The 20,163-nt window shown below is 45.5% G+C and overlaps 1 protein-coding gene across 8 annotated transcripts in view; it reads right to left on the bottom strand.

Annotated features, from left to right (window-relative positions):
- CTBP2 (C-terminal binding protein 2) overlaps positions 1 to 20,163 on the bottom strand; it is a 142,024-nt gene that overhangs the window by 32,085 nt on the left and 89,776 nt on the right. The window contains exon 1 of one of the 8 annotated variants that reach the window (XM_054831188.1): positions 13,168 to 14,863. The exons of 5 other annotated variants lie outside the window; for them this stretch is intronic. In XM_054831188.1, coding sequence (XP_054687163.1) covers positions 13,168 to 14,863 — 1,696 coding nt within the window. Of the gene's footprint in view, positions 1 to 894; positions 1,079 to 2,009; positions 2,116 to 13,167; positions 14,864 to 20,163 lie in introns of those variants that run through there. 2 more of the 8 variants (XM_054831198.1, XM_054831194.1) reach the window with 2 other exon arrangements.

Genomic DNA, 20,163 nt, shown 5'->3' with positions numbered 1-20,163 from the left:
CTGTAGCACATGCAGCTCTGGAGGAAACAGAAACCGGCTCTATCGGCCCCACAGATCCTCCAAAACCACTTGTAATTATTAGGCTGAAAATCAAGCACGGTCCTGCTGCTGAATCAGAGCAGTACAAGCTTGTGAATATGACTTGGCCTTAATTAATTAATTTTGACAAGGCTCAAAACACTCCCCAGGCGATTTAAGACACCGTAAAAAATCAAGGAACTGACAGTTTTTGACCTCAACATGTCAAATACAGAACTTCTGCCTAGTTTTGACGAGTTGTCACTCTATCCCCTGGACATCCCTACTGCAGCTAAGCATTTCACGTCACAGGCTGCAACCACACAACATGGTCCACGAGACTACTGGCACGTTCTCAGAGCATCAGTCAACCCAGCTTGCAGAGTGTCTGAGAATCCCTGCTGATACAGTGGCAGTGGTGGTCTTAGCTCTCTGCCCTGCTCTGGCAGTTGGCGATGGGCAATGGGAGAGTACTGAGACATCCAGTGCTGCACGACCAACTGCAAGGAAGCCGAAGAAACCCACACCTTGCTGCTCACTTGCTGGCCAGGTTTGCCTGGGTGTCCTCGTGGAGACCTGGTGTGATATTGCAGGAGAACTAGTGAGCTGTGTAGCAAACGGAAAACACTAACCAGGAAGGTTATGTGCTTTTTTAAACAGCAGACCGAATCCCGTCCTGAAAGTATAATAAACTCTCTAAGACAAGACATTTCAGACCATGCACAGCTCTCAAGTCAGCACAGGGTACATCTTGACAGACAGATAGGCAACTGTACAGGAAAGTGAAGGAAACTGCAGCTTTCCCCCGTGCTGGTCGCATGCGGGTCTGTCAATCCAACCAGCACCTGACACCTGCGATCAGAAAGACGCTGATACCTGTCACGCTGAGACGATCAAGCATCCCGCTATGGAAATTCAACTGGTCGGTGCCAAAACAGTGCTCCCAGGGAAGATGCAGCTGTGCTGTGTGTCTGGGGAGATCGGGAAGGCAAAAGGAGAAAACACTTCTTGGCTGCAGCAGAAAACCAACATACTGATGCCTCCCCTAAGCACAAGACTCTGGCCAAGGAGAAACATGGGTCGTGGCCCATTTCCAAGGGTGCACTTGAGATGCTCTTACTGTAATTGAACATGAAGCTGTGGCCTCCCAGGGCTGTACACGCCCCTCATCGTAGCAGGCTGCCACTTCTGTGACTGAACATGGTGTGTTTGTGTTTTTCTGCTTCAAACCAGCCACCAGAATGAAATGAAACGTGGGTGTCTGACGTGAGGGAGGCTGAGGAGCATGGCTCCAGTCTGCAGACAGGTGACTTGAGAGCGATGGCAGCAGGAAGGCTGAGTTTTTGGAGTGTGACTCCAAAAACAAAATCTCAGAGGACACCCTCACAATCCTCTTCTGTGCAGGAGATGAAAAAGAATCACCCCAAACCGGACAGGAAGAGGTGCAGCTCCTTGGACAGTCTCTGTCCTGAACACCTCTGCAGCAGGAATACGGCTGTTGCCCCAGGAGACCTGCAAAATTACCTTACATCTGACACCCAGCAGTTCTGTGTGGCTTGATGCAAAGCAGCAAAGCACAGGTTACACATCCTGTTTATGAGAAAAATTAATCTTAAATGGCGTGGAGTGAAACCTTGGATCTGGGAATCTTTTTTAAAAAACAATTCTAACTTGCTATTTTGCCAAATTCTCATTAAAAAATCATTGCTCAGACCCCAAGAGCTCACGACCCACTTCACCAAACACGGCACTGCTGTATTTGGATGGACTTGAGTCAGAGTATTTCTAACACCATGAAGGGTAGAAGCTAGAGGCAAACAAACAAAGCATGTAACTACGCCAACTTGAGAGAAGGAGTGTACAAAAAATTCGAAACACAAACATTTTGTGAATGTTACCGGCAGCGTTGTTCCCAAGCATGGAATACTTTCCTAGAAACTGGCTACCTTTAGGGCACCGTCTGTCCTGCTGCAGTATTTTGGTTGGCTTACTGTTGCTGATTCCGGTATTTTCCCCTTTCTTCTGCTCTCCTACTTTCTTCCTTCCTCTCCCACTTCTCCAGATGTGTTTGCACCGAAGGAAAGCTGCTCCCTTTGACTCTCCGGGGCAGTTCCCAGCCTGGCCTACGCTCAGCGGTGCTTGCAGCCTGGCTGCTGGCTGGGCTGTCCGGCATTTCTTAGTACGTACTTCTTGTTCAGTACTGCGGTGCTTTGGCTACGTGCCTCATGAAAGGATTAAACAAACAAATAGGTAAGAGGCATATTAACTCAGCGTGCCTAATAACTTCCCAGAGTGGGAGTAAAGGCAATTTGAGATTCCCCAGGAAACTGTCCCTGTATGCAGAGTACAGCCAGATTCTCCCCATTACAGGGGGCATCGCGTAGAGGAATCGTGTACTCTTGGCACCTGGTGCAGGCAGTCCACGACCATAAAAGCAACAAAAGCAAGACAGGAATTGCATTGCAAACTGCTTATCTTCTCGAGTCCAGCTGCTGCTCTGGAGCCTGAGGGCTCTGGGAGGAGTGCAACAGGCTTTTCGGAAGGAGTTAAAGCAGCACTCTCCCTTACTGGCATCTGACGCCTCTTCCTTCCTGGAGCAAAAGCAGTTCGCTGTCCCCCTGGGAGAATGGTGGAGCATCTCCTTTGGCTCTCACTAAGTGCTCTGCAACTTCCCGTACCGTAAACTGGTTGCGTAACACAAATCTGCACTGTGCAACAACCTCTAGAGCACCGAGCCTTGTAGGAGCCAATGTTGTTTCTCCCAATCCTTCTGTGAGATCTGCTTTCCATATGTCTCTGACGATGCGCTTGCCTTCTTCACGAATGCGACAGACCAGTCTCCCTCTCCGCTGATCCTACCCCTCTCCCCGCCTCAGCCCGCTGGCTGCACACGAATGCACATGGATGGGTACCAAATGGTCGGGTTCGCTTTCCTCAGAACCACTCTTCTCTAACGCCACCACTACTGAGGACATAACACCGTGCCTACACATTGTCTCCAACCTCTGCTCAAGCAGTCCCACTGCCATACTGGGAACAGAAGTCACAGCAGGATAGGACTTCCTTTTGCATTTCCCAGGACAAAGCTCATCTACTACCATGAAACAGTTTCAGGACTAAGCACAAGTTACAAAAGTCGTATTTACTACCAACTTCCCAAACTCCCTCTTTTCCATGCGGCACCTTAGAAGAACAAGATAGTCAAACGGATCTGCTCTGGACTTTTCTTACACACCCCTCACAGCTGAAAATCCTTTACAAGGTGCTTTTACTTAACACAGCACCTGTTTCCCACCCCAAGCACTACCTTCCCTGACAAATATCTCTGTTTACAGTTTGGAACTTTATAATATTGAGCCACGACCAAATTCATTACCTTCACACGCTCCTGTCATGTCAATATTGCACAACTGCCATTTCTCTTTCTCCTCCTCAACTGCTACCACAATTCTCATTGCTATTACCTTTCACAAGTGACCTGCTTTGGTTTATTGTAGCCCATAGCGTCACTAATCTTAAAATTATCCCAAAATACAGGTAAGACAGATATGCCAGTTCTGTCATCCTCTGCCATTTCTGAGGATCTTCCTTCACACTAATGCTCCAGACTTTGTGTAGTTCAATCAAGTTTAAAGTCTCAGTTTTTGCTCTTTGCACAGCTACCACTCAGCTGTGCCTGGTGAAGCATGTATGGCGACCCAGCCATTTATAAAGGTCAACAAGGCGCAATAGTTTATCTATGACTTTTGTAAAGCACCCTCTCTACGGCAGAGCACAGGGGGTCTGTACTTACAAATAATTTTCATTTTCTGAGGTTTTTTTTTTTCTTGAGAGCATCACAGTGAGCTAATTGGACTGGCTAATCTGTTCATTAATAACAGCAGAGGCCAGTCTGACACATGGCAGTTTTAAGCTGAGTAAAAAAAAATGTGGTAACTTGCCTAATCAGAACAAGGATATTATGATTTCACGTAAAACTGAAATATCAGAAATAAAGAAAATAGAAACATTCAACCATATGCACAACTAGAACACTTTCAAATGGCAAATGTCCAAACCAGAACAACAGTTCTTAACAGACGGCCAGTACTGCACCTCAAAGTCAGGCTGACCATGCCAAAATAACCAAAAACAAAACAGTCAGCATCAGTGCTGATCGGTAATATATTTAAAAACAAGTTGAGCTTTAATAATTCAACAGAATTTAATTTGCTGGTAGTAAGAAAGGTGGGTTGTTTTTTTTTTTTTTCCCAAAGCATGACATGGATGGATATCCTCTCTCTGTAAGGTACACCCCAATTTGTAGCAAGTGCTGGGCAGGAGGCCAAACACACACACACAGACAGAGACACACAGACACACACACAAAGCCTCGGTGTTCTTCGGATCAGGCCCACAAACCACAGAAACCGGGATCAAGCAAGAAATCCTCTAACAGATTTAACATGCAACACTTGAAACCGAGCAATATTACCGATATTTATTTTACCCGTAAGCCCTCTATTAGAATTTTGTTTCAGAAATTTTCAATTGCAAACTTGCAAGTGTTCGCTGGAATTCCTTTTTACGTCTTGCTTCAGACTGTTAATAACAGCTCCAGTGCTAATGACCTAACTCCTGAACGTACAGAGGAAAAACAGCACTTCATGAAATATTGATACACACTTGGAAATTTGACAATTATCTCCAGAGCTCCTTGGTAAAATCTGAAAGCAAATAAATAGCAAACATTTGCTGTACTCATTAAAATACTGAAAAACAGAGAAAGAAACCTACTCATTATCCATTTGACAAATATAACCTATTATTTTTAATAATGCACGGGCATTCAATGCATGAAATTTACAGCTTCTCTTGCTTAAAGAAACCATTGGTTTTGTAGATCTAATTTTAAGAAATGCAATAAAACTAAGTTATGTGGAGCTGGTTGCTTTTACAGGAGAGGAAAAAATCCTTCTTCTATTGAAATCAATGGCAAAACTACCATTTTTCAGATGGAAGCACAACTTCACTCACTGCCCCATTTTGGAAGCTGCTTGTCCAGAAAGAAATTCTCTAAAAATCAGGAATATTAATTTTGTTGGCCTTTCTCAGGCAAGCTTCAGAAACAGAAAACTGGAGTAAAAAAAGAGCTGATGAGGCAGAGCATAGGGCTGCTAATCTACATGATATATGTCTGTATCTTGCCCATCGTACACCATTGAGATGAGACCCAGGCTCACCCTCTAGCCAGAGCACGGCACAGGAGACGCCACACCACTGCTCAGGAGCACGTGCTTTCAGGATGAATGGCAAAGTATAGAGAACACCTTCCCTTGCTGAATAAATATGAACCCTAAGAGGAAAACTTCCAATACAGAGCATGACAGGTTGCTCGGCATTGCAGTACTGTGCAATCATTGGTGTTATTACAGCAATTCTGCTTTCTGGATCTTTTAGCCCTGACTGTGGATGAAACAGAACCACAACCTCTGCAAACAAGAATGAAATGGAAATTTAAGATTCTTAAGCCAAATGATTCAGATAGTAAGATAAGAACTTCCACTCTTACTCGGGTCCACTCAACATACGCAAGAATTCAAAGACCAGAAGAGATTGAGATCAGTAGGAATTGCAACTGCTGGCCAGGTGGGATAACTAAAGCAGTATTTCGGCTTTACTGATTACTTGTGTCCCAACAAGGCAGTCCAGAGACAGATAAGCTCTCTGCTGTCCACACTGAATAGTCTCTCTTCTCTCTCATAATACATACTAATCAAGATTCCTTTTATCGACAAAACAAAATCTATGCACTTGCATGAACTGCTGTACTTTTTGAATATTCATTTAAAACTTTATAATAATAAAGCATTCAGAGGAAGGCAGAGAACACAACAAATGACTGCATGTGACATTTCCATTCCTGGGGTTTTTTCACTCTGCAGGTAACAGTGAGAGACTCCAACCAGAGACTGGGCCATCATAAGAAAAGGCTGATAATCTACAGAGTCAGTAAAGGAGTGTGTAGGAGGCAGCTTGAAACCACTCAGGGATTTGCAGGGTTAGAACAAACATGTTAGGGTTAAGGAGAAGACCAAAGGAGTCAAGGGAGCATCATCAGGTTCTTGCATCCCACCACCCTACGACTCCTGACGTGGCTCTTTGGCAGGGAGGTAACCCACCTGGAGATACTACCTTCGCATCTGGAAAATACACACCACGTGTTTCAGCAGGACCTCAATTTTGATCTTTTTCTGATTTTTTTTTTGTTGAAAGTATATCCTAAATAATTACTTAGTGTTGTGTTTGCTGTCTAAGCAAAGCCCCTTCTGCTTATTTACTTGCCAAGTTGGTATGACAGCCTAGGAAATAATAAATTGCTTGATAACCAAAACAAGTCACTTCTGGCAAACAATGAAGACTCTGCAGAAGTACTGATCCAAATGGATAATGACTGATACACTGATTATATTTTCCAGAGTTTTTCTCCCCATTTTCATGTGTATATCTATCTGCATATATAAATAAAACATGAGAATGCCATCTTGGCTGTTCATATCAGTATTTACCAAGGATCTCCACTGACTGCAACCTTTCAGGTAAGCCCTGCTAGTTTCCTTCTTACAGTGAAAACCTGCTTATCTCTCGGATTACAGAGCCTAAACCACCCTCCAACTGGGGACTATGACGCTTTCAGGAACCGTGGGAACAGTACTGTACTCCAACTCTTCTCCTAGTGTCTCCTTGGCTGCCTCTTGTTCCATGTGCTAGATGTGGCAAGAGGCCATTTTGCTTGGCCACCCTATGTTTGGTGGTTGAGATGCACCCCCTGAGCCTGGAGTGCTCCCAGGAAGGAACGCTGCAGCAGGGAAGGGACCACAAGCCTCCACCACTGACCCCACTGCTTGCAGCGACAGCACTGGCTGTTCAAATGCAGGGCATGCTGCCTGTGTGTGTGGCAGCGGGGCCTGCAGATGCTCTTTTGTAAACAAAAAATGAAATTTATGTATTTATGCCTGGCAAATGAGGCTAGGTCAAGGTCTTCCAAACTACCTGAGACCTGGAGACATCACACTGGGGAACTGAACTGCAGCAGCCTTGCAGGGATGCTGTGGCACACAGAAAGGGGCGTAGGGTGGCCCTGTGCAGGCAGGGCTAGGGCCATATTACGTGGTGCCATGGGACCCACGTATTAAGCTGATTGTTGGCCTTGACACCCTTTGCACTGGGCGAGAGGGTGGAGGAAGGAAAGCCAGGTACTAATCCGCTCCATCTGCTCTGGAATAGCTAATTGGATTGTGAGTGCAGAAGGCAAGGCCCCCGGACAGGGCACTGGCAGTCACGCCGGCCAGGCACAGGCACTCAGAAACCTCCGATTTCTCTGAACAAAGCTGCTCTAGTGCAGAGGGTGAGGGTCCCACCACACTGCCAAACACAGCTCTGGCCAACCCCTTCCTAGGGATGCAGGCAGTTGCATCGAGGCAGGGCATGGCTGCCCAGCACCTGTCTAATGGAGAGGTGGAACTAGTATCACCTTGGAAAATAACATATGTGACCCCTCCCACAAGTAACATTTCATCTCCAACAAACACTAGAAACAGCAGACAGAAGAGACAAAATATTAACTTTCTTTACCAAAAGCCAATGGAATGCTGTCAATGTCAGGTTTTATTTAGGTGCAGAAGTCAAAAGCTCATCTGCCAGTTGCTATATATAAACCTTACTAATATATGTCCTATGTCTGCAACATTTATTCTAAATCAGTGGCTTAATGATTTTGGTCTTCTGCTTTTTAAGGATTCGGCTCAGCACTTACTTCGCTTTTAAAAATAACAGACAATTCAGTTGTGCGGCATTTTCATTAAACTGGTCTGTGGCGTCATGGTATGAGAAAGACAAGGAGAAGAAATATAAAAAATGTTTGATACAATAATGACCAGAAACCTTTATATTTTTTTCCCTCTGTGAACACTAAGTTTGTAGCTATGGAAACTACTTATGAGAAAGCTAAAAAAAAATGTCAGCAAATATAGTCAGAGAATGATCTGGATATATGAAAGTCCTAACAATGATAGAGAACTACAGACACGGGGTAAAAGGGAAGTGTAAATTGGAGATGACAACACTTGTGCGTCTGACAACATGTTCTCCTCCGACAGGCCAAAATCATTTTTATTGCCATGGCACTAAAGTCAATGAATTGCAACTGGAATGAGTTTGACACTTTATATTGCTTTTGATAAAAGCATTATAAAAAGCGTATGTCAACCTTTAAGGAAGTCTTTTAAAACCGTATTCTCTGCAATCAGTGAATCGTGTGCACATACCGGCCAAAATAGTCTATATTTTATCAAGGTAGTTTTCAGCACCTCTCTCACACGCTCTGTTCTTCAGCTATTTACCCTACTAATGCAAGCAGTTCTGATGACTTCAGTTTTAAGATCCATACACGATACCCACCTGCACCCTCCTCTACCAAACTGAGGCTGGTCAGAGTATGCCCATGCAAGTAATGCTCAGACGGGTCCTCGTGAGCCTTTCAAAGCCTTTCCCAAACTCACTGTATTTCCAGCTAATACCTTTACCATATTGCATATCAATGTCTTGCAAATGGTGCTGGGACCATCAGGACAGGAGAGACGCTGGCAAGATACGTCTGCTTATTTCAATCAAGTACTTTTGTACAGAAGTTACAATCCCAGTTAAAATTACTCCATGGCTTTGCCAGTGAATGCAGTGCAGACTTACTTTACCTGGAGTAACGCGCTAGCTGGGAATGGCTCCAAGGACTTGCTATGGTCTGTCAGGTCAATGTGCAAATTAAATCAGATTTATTCAGTACACTGAGCTTCCTTTGGTGCTGTTTCAGTCTGGATTGTTAATTGAGCTGCCTTACATGTATACATTGTGATTACATGCTACAGTCTGTACAGAAAACAGTGAAGAAAAACTGAAGTTGATTTCTGAACTGTCCGCTATATGGTGCGTTGGCCAAAGAATAAACCAACCTCAACAAATGCTCGTGGGATTTATATTGTGTATGAAATATCACCGCTAAACTCTCTCTGCCCATAAAAAGCTATGACAATTTCAATGGGGTATTCTTAAAAGAACGGGAAAAATGTCACTCTCTTAACGATCCTTGAACAACCGTCAAGGCTCTTGCTCCTGACTATGCCCTCAGCTCTTTGGGGGCTGCCCACATGAAGAGCTTCAGCCTGCAACTGATGTGCAGTTAACACAATTTTTATCTGTCACAGGGTGGAAAATGCTAGTAAAAAGAACCGCAATCAAGTGTTAAACAGTATAAGCAGAGCTGAGCTAATCACAGCAAAAGGCACTTCTAGCTGGGCTCTAAGCTGATAGAAGAGAAGACAAGTCCCCTTCACACTGGAGAAAACTACTTGTCCAAGGAAGGCAGCTCCCCTCGGCCTGGCTTTCCCCGCTCAGGAAAAGGTCAGGCTTTTAACCAACTCTTACAGCCAAGAAATTGTGCTCCTCCTTCCTTATGATACCTACCTGACTCGTACAGGGCAGCCCTGTTCCTCATCCCTGTGGGAAGCATCTCTCCTTCTGTGATCATTTGCTTTCCTATCTTCATATGTAAACCAGGGTTTCAAAAACCATCCAAGACACTTACTTGCAATGAATCACCACTCCTCACTGGAGCTCCCTAAGTCCATCACCAGAAACAGAAATCTGGACAGACTCCTCACCTGGGAGAAGTCTGGGCTAGCTACAAAAATACAAGACTTCTTACCAGCCAACTGCTTTAAAACTGAAAAAAAATGGATACAAAAATATAATCTGAGGAATCTAATAAAAATACTAGTGAGCATAACAATTTGAAGATGCAACATTTTGGAGGTGGAGCTCCAGTAATCTGATCAGTGGCTGTTAGACACGGTTTGTCCTTTCCGGCTTTGCTGACCTACACTATTTATTTCCCTGCATTACCACCCACTTCAGCACGAGGCTGGCCACAAACCCGCTCTGGCAGCAGACCGCCAGCTGACACGGTTTTGTTGCTCAGACTTTGCAGGGTTTATTCTTCCTGCTTGCCACTGAGATGACTTGGTGCGTTCACTACCTGTGACGCTATGGATGGCGAGGCTGCAGGAGCAGCGAGCTCCGAGGATATTTCTCCCCAGGGAAACTGTTCCTGGCAGCTTCACACACAAGGTCTTGATGACGCAGAGAGCGGCAGCTTTGCTAGAACCGTGGTTGGGGAGTTCCTGGGATGCGAAGCCGGCTCGGCTCCGGAGATGTTGCTCTTGGCTCCTGCGCCCCACTTGCACTGCCACCACGGCAATGGATTTAGGGTGCTCATTCATACAGTTCTGTGCTTCATACAACTCTGCAATTCCCTGGAAGGGCAATTTATCTAACTTCTTAATAATTATTTTATGAAATGCAAAGAAGTTGCAGCAATAAATCTTGTTGCTGATGTTCCCTTATCTAACCGTACTGAAACGAGGGGCCCATCAGCATGCGGTGCATGCCTGTATCCCTGCCCAGGATGCCGTCTGTACCATCAGAAGCACCGGGCAGGAGAAGATGTCTCCCTCTCACAAGCCCTCTGCCCAAACTCCAAGTAAACAGAAGTTGTGCAGAATCTGCATGGAGTGTCAAAGCTCAGCACAAAATCACAAGTTGGGTATGTAGAAACAACTCACTATAGAAAGATTACAATACATAGTCCAACAAAACTTCAGAAATAACCAAAATGGTATTTTTTAAACCCTTGTTCATATAACAAGCTTCAAAACATCAACAGACTATAATATACATTTTATAACCCTCTGCTGACTGAGAAGACATTAACCTATACTGAGAGAAAATATTTGCAGCCATTTAGAGACAGTTTAATACTGAACTTGCTTTCACCTTGCAACTCAAATATCCATAGTCAAAGCTACAGCCAGAAGGTTTGTTGCTCCTAAAAACACTTCCTGTCTCTTCCTGCTGGCAAAGACAATTTTCCAGGATTTAGTTAGGTTTCTGTCATCCGCTCAATGTTTTAAAAACATCTTAACATATTTGTAATATTCACTTATCACTGCATGTGTAAGTGTGAACACTCCTTAGCAATGGTTCCTTAAAGAGTAATTCCTCGACACAGCTCAAACATCTACAGACCGCCACGCCTTCAGTTTTTAATCTGTATCCTTCCATTCGCTGCGTGTCTTACCTTGGCTTCTACTTTTAAAATATAGTTTAACAGGAAGAAAACCTCTCAGGCTATTTGGAAAATAAAAAGGGGAAATAAATAAAAATGAAGACAATTTTACAGGTCCTACTTCAGCTAAACCTTTCAGGGACTTCAATGAGAAGATAATCTTTCTGTGATTATGGCCAAACCCTCTCGTTGCTTAGCAACACATAATTAAGGAATATGTTTTCAGATCCGCTTTGCAAGCTGGCCATTATCAGATGAAATTACTGGAGCAACAAATGTCATCCTCATGCAAATGAGCTGGTCGTAGGCAAAAAAAAAAAAAAAGAGGGTTGAGTAGCAAGAAAGAGCTCAGCAGCACAGAAACACTGCTGGCTTCCTCTTGTTGCGCACTGGTAATTCTTTTAAAGGGAAGGGATAATATCTAGATTTTTAGAAAATAGGGTTTGCAGTTTATATACAAGACACGTGGAAGGAAGGGTCCATTTCTCATGGTGGAGGAGACTGCTCCCAATGCATGTGCTCTTGCGGTCCCTTGCCCCAGGGCTCTCACGGCATTGGTACCGACCGGCTCAGTCAGACGTACTGCAAATAAATGAACATATTTCTGTTCCCCGCAATACACCAGTTCGCCTTTTTTTTCAGGCTTTGAGAAATTGTTTATTTAAAAATACTGCCTGTATGCACTACTTTCTCATCTAATCCATGTCAACACTGAACGTGTTGCCTAATATTTAAGCATTTTTTAGAAATCAGTACATTATACCAGCTACATAAAGGATGCATAAGCGTGACAGAAACGGCATCTACTTCCTAGCTGTGTAATTATGGTAAGCCAGGGAAAGGGGTGCGCCAAGCGTCTGCATTTTGACAACTTTATCATTTCCACTTACAAAATCATTCTTTATTTAGATTCCTGTGGAATGGCATCACCAGTTTGGCACTGTCTCTATGCCTATAAATGGTATCCTTTTATTAAAGCTTTGTGCGTGTACATTGGTACAGCACATTGTTCGAGACTTGTTTGCATGGGAGTTTGGCTGAACTGCACAGGGAGAAAATTCCCTGCTCACAGAGTCCCTACCAGGAAAAACATTTCAAGGGATTTCTTTCCCCATTTTTCAAACAAGTCAAGCCACAAATGAATGGATTTGCTGAATTTCCTCGTACTTAGCAATGTGGTTTTGGGGGTTAGTTTCTGTCAGTGTTATCACCAATGTACATCTCTGAAAAGGAGGAGTGGAGCCTGCTCAGCTTATCCAGCTGTACATCTGAGCAGCTAAGGGCCTGAGCACTTCTCGAAGGGGAAGGGAAGACGAGGAGCCACCATTCATTTTTATTATTCCAGTGCTTAATGACAGGCTTTTAGTTTTAAGCACAGACCTATTACTTTAACAGCTATATCACTTCACTTACAGGCATCTCTAGAAGGAAATCAAGGGTTTTATTTTGAATGCCTGATAAAACAGCAAATTAATAATAAGAAAAGACTTAGGTAATGGCCAAAGGTAAGTCGATTCTCAAATAACACCATTAACTATCTGATGAATTTAGTCAAAACAATGCTAACCGCTTCCTCAGAGGAACACATTTGTGCCTGATAACAGCGGTAAAAAGTCAATCTGCAGCAAAACCTGTAGTCCTAATTGCTCAGCCAGTGCAGTATCTAATCTCCCATTCTCTACAAACAACAGGAATGGCAAGATTAACCCTGGAAGCATTATCTGAGATACCGCTCACTTTTAACTGAAGTTGGCTAAACAAATAAAATATTTGGAATTTAACCGCAGAGCAAGAACTAGTATCTTTAGCTCCATGCAGCCAGCACGGCCCTGCAAAGAAATCCCATTCACCTCCTTTTCTAAATAGGAAAGTGTCTAATATTTAGGCATGAAACCCCAATATATTTGACTGTGGGTTTTTGGGGGGGGTAAAGTAAGCAACAACAAGGCAGTTCTAAACTACCATATGGGCTAAGACCCTTTGGAAATTACTTGGTTCAGGTGATGCCATGGTGGAGACGATGACGGGGGGCCCCGTGCGCCTGCTGAGCTTCGGGTATGGGGAGAGCTGGGCAGGGAAACCGGGTCCAGTGGGTGCCAGGCTGCCGTCCCCCGGCGCTCCGGGCCGGCGGAGGAGCTGTGGGCTGCCGTGTGGGCTGGGTGCTGGTGATGCTGCCGCCGTCCGCTCCCTCTTCATCAGTTCCATGGGCACAGTGTAGGTGGTGGGGTAGGCTGTTTTGGGGCTGGCGTGCGGGTTGGCTGTGGTCATGGGCATGCCGGCCGGAGTAGAGTAGGCGGAGGCTGGACGCGGGTGCGTGTTGCAAGGCAGGGGGGTGTTGTATCCAGAACTGGGGAGGAAGTGCGGCCCCTGAGGAACCCCTGTGGAGGCAGGGTAGGTGGTGGTCTCCAGCAGGTGCTGGGTCGGGGCGCTGGATGGCCGGCGGTGCATCTCTCCCCCTCTCGGGGAGAGTGGCTGCAGCGGAGGCGGGGGCTGCGAGGTGGCCGGGCCATCTGTGGTGGGCCCCGAGCTGAGGGGCACCCCGTAGTCACCCGGCAGCTCACTGCGGTGGCTGAAGCTGTTGGAGCGGGTCCTGGAGCGCAGCGTCCCGCTCCTCCGCTCCTGCCTCTGCAGCTGCATTTCTGCCTTGTAATTGTGGGCAATGCGGGAGAGCACGCGGGCCTGCCCCAGATTCGGGGCCACGGACTTGATGTCGTTCTCCTCCATCATGGCCAGCAGGTTCGGGGAGTCGAAGCCCTGCTGCAGCAGGGCGGCGAAAGTGCTCTCCGAGACGCCCTCCGCACGCAGCAGCGCCACGAACTCGGGGTCAAAGCTCCTCTTCCCCTCCGACCCGGGGAAGGCGGGGGGCACCGGTGGGTGGGAAGGGGTCGCCACTGCTGCTTCATAGCTGTCGTAGGGGCCCTTGGTGCCGGCGCTCTCCCGGCCTGGCCCGTAGCTGCTGCTGGCGCTGCCAGTGGGGTCCACCACCAGGCAGGTGGGGGCGGCCTGCCTGCCCCCCGCCAGCTCGGACGGCCGCTCTGCCCCATCGCCGTAGGCCTGCCTGCCAGGGAAGGCGGGCGGCTCTGCTGCGTACCGCGGGCCGGGGGGGTCTGCGCTGTACCGTGCCGGGGAGACATCTCTGCCGCGCATACGCTGCCCATCCAGAGCCAGCTTGGGGTCCCTGTAGAGGCGGGCAGCCTCCAGCGGGGCGGGTGGGCGCCCCAGGGCCTGGTCCCAGGACAGACGGCTGCCGGGCGCCCCATAGCTGGCCAGCGGCCTGCTCACCAGGTGGTCGCGGTAGCAGCGGGGGTCCTTGGGCGACCTAGCCGCCAGGGACGGGTCGCTGTAGTAATCCTGGGGTGGCAGGGAGCCCCGGCTTGCCATGGCTGCCTGCCGGTCGCAGTAGGTGAAGTCAGGGACGGAGCCTTTCCTGAGGGGCCCCGGGGCGAAGGCGGCATCCTGGTACGGGTACGCCTCTTGCTTCAGCTCCACACCGCCCTGCAAGATGATATCGTTCGCTCGCGGTGGCTCATACCAGCCGCCCTCACCGCTGTAGGTCAGGGAGCTCCTTCGGCCTGGTGGTCTTTGGTACTCGAAGGTGTTCTCGCTCTCCCAGTTGCCCTCATACCAGCCGGCAGCGTCCCAGCTCTGCGAGCGGCCGATGTTGGGGTGCTTGCTGGGGATAGGCATCGCCACGAGGCCACTTGCTCCTGCCAAAACGGAGAAGAGGAGACGTCTTCCTTCTCAGCGCTTCTCTGGCACGCATCAAAACCAGACCGTGTTCCACCTGAGCCCTCCTGGGACTTCAAAAACCACCGACTGGCAGTTTTACCTTTCAAGGTGTTGCCTGAATTATTAATTCTTCGAAACCTTAGCAGGCAAAGCATGCAGCAGCCGCTGCCGCCCGCTCTCGCTCATGGGAGAGACCCTTCCCGTGCGGTGCAGCCGCAGAAGAGGGCGGCCGCGCTCAGCCCAGATGCTTTATCCTCTGCCGCTGGGGACGGCGTGCGCACATGGACAACTGGCCCAGCAGTGTGTGGGGATTAGGAGCTAAATAAAACCACTAAAGCCCTCGCTCCATGTGACATCATTTTAGCCCGATGAAATCTCCCGCGCTGACCCAGCCAGCAACCTCAATGCAATTTCTCCCCGGGGAACAATTTATTATTTTTTTTTTTATGTTAGCTTTTTAACATGCATTTCATCCGTTTCAGTTGTCTCCTTGTTAGCTCAGGGCTCCCATCTGCACCAGCACCCACCAGGAATCGGCAGTGAGATAACGAAATGGGCATACATCCACTCGTCCACACACAGGCACATGTAAAAATAAAAAAGAAAGCTTCGGTGTCAGCTCAATCTTAATCCACCCTGATGAAATGCTAATCCACTGCACACAGCTAAAGACAAATTAAATGGGAGCAAGCAGGCAAGCCTAAAAAAAGACCAATGCAAGATACGCAAGAATACAAGAGTGATTAGAAATTAGTTAGGTATCTGTTTAACACTTTATGAATATTGTAATTTGCTTTGGAAATTACATTTTTTGTTGTAGTTTCAAATTAGCTGTACTAACTAGGCTCCACAAGTATTCTTTACATTATTATCATAATATGCAAATCCTTTCATCATCCCAGGACAGAAAATTGTGGAGGTGTAATCTGGAATGTATAATTTTAAGACCCTAGCAGAGGTCACAGAAAAGGAGGGGAGGATCAAAGGATCTAAAGCCTGGTCTTACAAAGCAAAAAGGAGTAGTAGACTTTTGCCTATTATCTCCGGCTTCCTTTGGAAAAACTACAGGTTTATGAGATGGGAAAACACTCAGAAACATCAGACAAAACTCAATTTGTATCTAGTGGTATTTCAATATTCAACCCATGGCAGGGGGGTTGGAACTAGATGATCTTTGAGGTCCCTTCCAACCCTAACCATTCTATGATTCTATGATTCTATGATACGGATTAAGATTTTTTTGCACTTAGAGTAGGCAAAAGGATTCAGATGGAATCGCACCACAGAAAACTGTTATTTGGGAATGTAATAAAAATTTCCATAAACAGTCACCATTTTCAGAGGAGATACTAAAATGGCTCCCAAAACCATGTATCTAAATTATCGTATGCTGCTCACGCACAAATATTCCTTTTCAAAGAAGAATAGGTCAACCGTTACTTATTTTGCTAACCACTGCGAGTGAAACAACATTTCCCTTCTTTTAATTAAAAAAAAAAATCAGAAGGAAATGATTTTGCCTTTCTCTGCTGTGATCACAAATTTCTTCACCTCCAACATGTCCCTTCCAGGACAGACCCAGTAAAAGGAGTGACAGTCGCCTTCCTTGGTCTGTTTGCAAGACAGCTTGCACGTTTTTCCTGGCTAATCCACAATAAATGTTTAGTGCACTAGCCATCACATGATAGACTATTGTGCTATTATGATAGCTAAATCACTAATACAGTCTAATGCTTATACTTGCCTATCATACTAATACCTCTGGGCTATATTTCTGACCCAAATACTGACAGGATCTTTGAGTAATCCCGAAATTTCTTTATTGCAGTAAATATTATAAATCCTCTTCAAACATTCTCTCCTCCAATTCCATCCCCAAGAACCACAGTCTTTAAATTATGTTGGATATTTCACAGACATGCAAAACATGGGCCCCAAAAGATTATTTATGCAATTCTCAGAGAATATCTGATTGGCATCATATTGAATTAACTAACAAACTTAAGGCACATTGGAAAATTTCTTCTTTTGTGAGAGTCAAAATGGGAAGACACATTTGTGGCTTATAAATAAAGAAGAGAACATTTTAACAAACAAAAACGTTTTATTACAACAACATTTTGCTAAAGAATAAAATGTATTCCCAACTGGATACAGTGAGATCTGTGCCATTTGCTTGTTCTGAAGCAGGAGAAGAAAAGTACCAAAAACGTATATGAAAAAATAATAAAATCCTGATCTATGGATCAAGGGCATCTTCTACTGTCGTCTTGAAAGAAATCGCTAATGAACATAAGTCACCATGGTAAGCCTTGGTTGACAACGGAAAAAACCATGCCATAGAAAAATTAAATTTCAAAAATGCTGACCTTGAACAACCACAAGGGAAGTCAGAGGGGAGCTTTGAGCATTTACTACCTCTGAAAAAACCAAAAGCTTTAATAAGCCCGTGGGTCGCATGACGGACTCACAAAAGAGACCTTGCCCAAACCAACAGATCTGTAACTGGTGGCCGTGCCCTGCCCGGCTCCAGCGCACACATGGGTGACAGCAGGACCAGAAGATCCATCTCCAAACTCCCTTCAGCTCAACTGCAGGAGCAGCCGCACGCCTGGGCTCCGAAAAGCACCCGTGTGCCATTGCACCAGCCTGCCCTCGCACGGGTGCAACCTTGCAGCCCTCGGGCAGAAGGACGTGCTCTTCCCACGCCCGCTTTGCAGGAGCCAGGAAACTTTAACTTCAGACCTGCTGCTGGGAACACTCATGCATATGGATGATTTATCCCATACACGCTGACCTCAATGGACCAAATTAACTATTCCTGGGCTCCAAGCTAAGCACAGGTAAATGCTTGCAGGACCAGGGGCTACAGGACTTGTACTTTTCCCTGCAGCCATGGGGCAGATGTTCGCTTTGGAGGGCTCTGCCGGCCCCTCTTCTTGCTGACCAAGAGGGTCCCTGCAGCTGGTGGGGAAGATGTGCCCAGAAGCCATGGAGTTGGGCAGCCTCCCATGCCACCACAGCAGCAAAGGAAATGTTACACCCCCCAGTGAATCAAGGAATGAATAAGAAATGAATGGAATGAAATATTTATGAATGGGCAGTAAGGGTCTTTCATTTTTCTTTTTTCGGCACTCTTAAAAGCAGCGCATATGCAAATTCCTGTAACTCCGTAGCTATTTCTAAATTCAGACCCAGGCAGCAATGGCCAAGAGATGACGTGGAGGCACCGGGGCACAACCCAACATAAGCGATCTCACCTGCGCTTCTTGGCAGTGGTGGAGGCACTGGCACCCACATTCCTGACATGAGGGGAAGATGAAGGACTGCAGGACAGGCAGAAAATTTATTCTCCCTTTATCTTTTAATTGTAGAGGTATTTTGGGGAAAAAACAACGCACAAAAGAAAAAAAAAAAGGCAAAAAAAAAAGCTGATCAAGAGATTAAATGCCCTGGTGGTTCAGATCACATGAAAAAAGCACAGTTTTGACTTAATGCCCTGAGGTTCAGTTTAGTGTTGATCTAGTACATGGTAAATTTTGCTATGATGCAACAACTACAGAAGAAGTCTACTCTGAAAAAAAGGTAAAATAGAAGAAAGGTGGGCCCATTGTTTAAATACTGATTCAAAACCGGATGGCATGAAATCTGGTTCTGGAAAACACAGTGGATATGAAACAAGTATCTTAGTGCTAGAAAATGCTGTTTTCTTCTCGTGAGGAGAAAGCCTGTTTTACACATAAAACCTGTGATAAGGAATCAGGATGCTCAATCTGCAACACAACTGTGTAAACAACATTTTTTGGTGTCTGTAGCACTAACTCAGGGGAGGTTGGATGTGAAATTTCATTCACATTGATCTAAACCATTTCATTTCAAATTATGAAAGCATGTTGCTGGAGAAATTACTGTGTGCAACAAAACAGTACAGATTGGTTTTAGTTTGGCTTTTATTTTTTTAAAATACTTTTCAATAACAAGTTTAAATCTTGTTTCTATTGGAAAAAATTATTTTTAATGTAGCAAAATGTTGATGTTTTCTCCCAAATTATTTCCTTCTGGGAGAGCGCGGAACTGAAACAACGTAGTGAATATGCCAAATGTCATTTCTGGCTAAAACTGTAAGGTGCACCAGTATTGGAAAGGCAATTTCTCTTTTAAAGGCAAAGGAATCCTACCCCCAGCAGTGAAAAATCCTCTAGAGAACAAATACACTTCGTGTTAATGGAGAGAGCAGGTATCAGGACACCCAGCCTTTATACCTAGCTCTGCCACTGTCAGTGAGTAAATTGCTTTATTTCTTACTCACAGGTTCCCCTTCCATCAAGAGAGATAGAATAATATACACCTATCACATCAGATGGTGTTAAGATTAATCAGTGTTTGTCGTATGTTTTCAGGTGACAAGGTACAAAGCTACCGGTAGGATAAATGCTTTTACCCTCACTGCCTGGGCTTTCAAGGACTGTGTGTGATTGTGCCTAATGATCCCCAAAGCTCGGGAAGCCTTTTCTGAACATCGTCCTCCTACATTCAGCTTGCAGGACAACGAGGAAGCAGAAATGAGCTGGTGCGAAACTATACCATGGTATACAATGGATGCTATGGAGAGGAAAAGGAATAGCACGCGCCGTAAATGATGCACGTGTATGCGCACAAATTAAAAAAAAATTGGGAGAAGAAAAACAGGAAGAAAATGTTCCAAATCCTTGACAATTACTGCATTTGCTAAAATTTGGCTCTGTAAAAATCTCTCTCGCAGTGGCAATAAGCACTCTGCCTAGATGGACTTTCTAACAGTCTCCTGAAATTAGAGGAGTACAAAGAGAAAATTAGCAGGATTGTGCCCAAATAATTTTCAATAATCAAAGGAACAGAACAGCATCTGAAAGCACTCAGCGCTTGAAGCCATGCCACATGCTTTTACCAATTTCCAAACCAAAAGCATAGATGCTTTGTAAATTCAACAAAACACTCTCAAATACCAACTTGGTGCGTTACAACAAAACACTCTTAAGATCAGCCGATTATTAAACAATCATTGCCTCATGTAACTCTGTATTTTGATGACTTTAAAGCAAAAAAACAAAAGCTTACGTCCATTTGTAACTCAACCCCCTGGCGCTGGGATAGAAATGTGCTGTAAGTGTTGGCTTGCATGAGTTACAAGCTACAGGAATGTACGAGCACACGCTGCCTCTAAATGTTATGCACAAACTGGAATCTGTAACTGGGCTCAATTGCCGTTCCCACTGGCT

Source organism: Grus americana, chromosome 7, assembly GCF_028858705.1.
Source record: "Grus americana isolate bGruAme1 chromosome 7, bGruAme1.mat, whole genome shotgun sequence".
Taxonomy (NCBI): Eukaryota; Metazoa; Chordata; class Aves; order Gruiformes; family Gruidae; genus Grus; species Grus americana.
The sequence above is the reverse complement of the archived record's forward strand: the minus strand, read 5'-3'. Positions and strand labels throughout refer to the sequence as shown.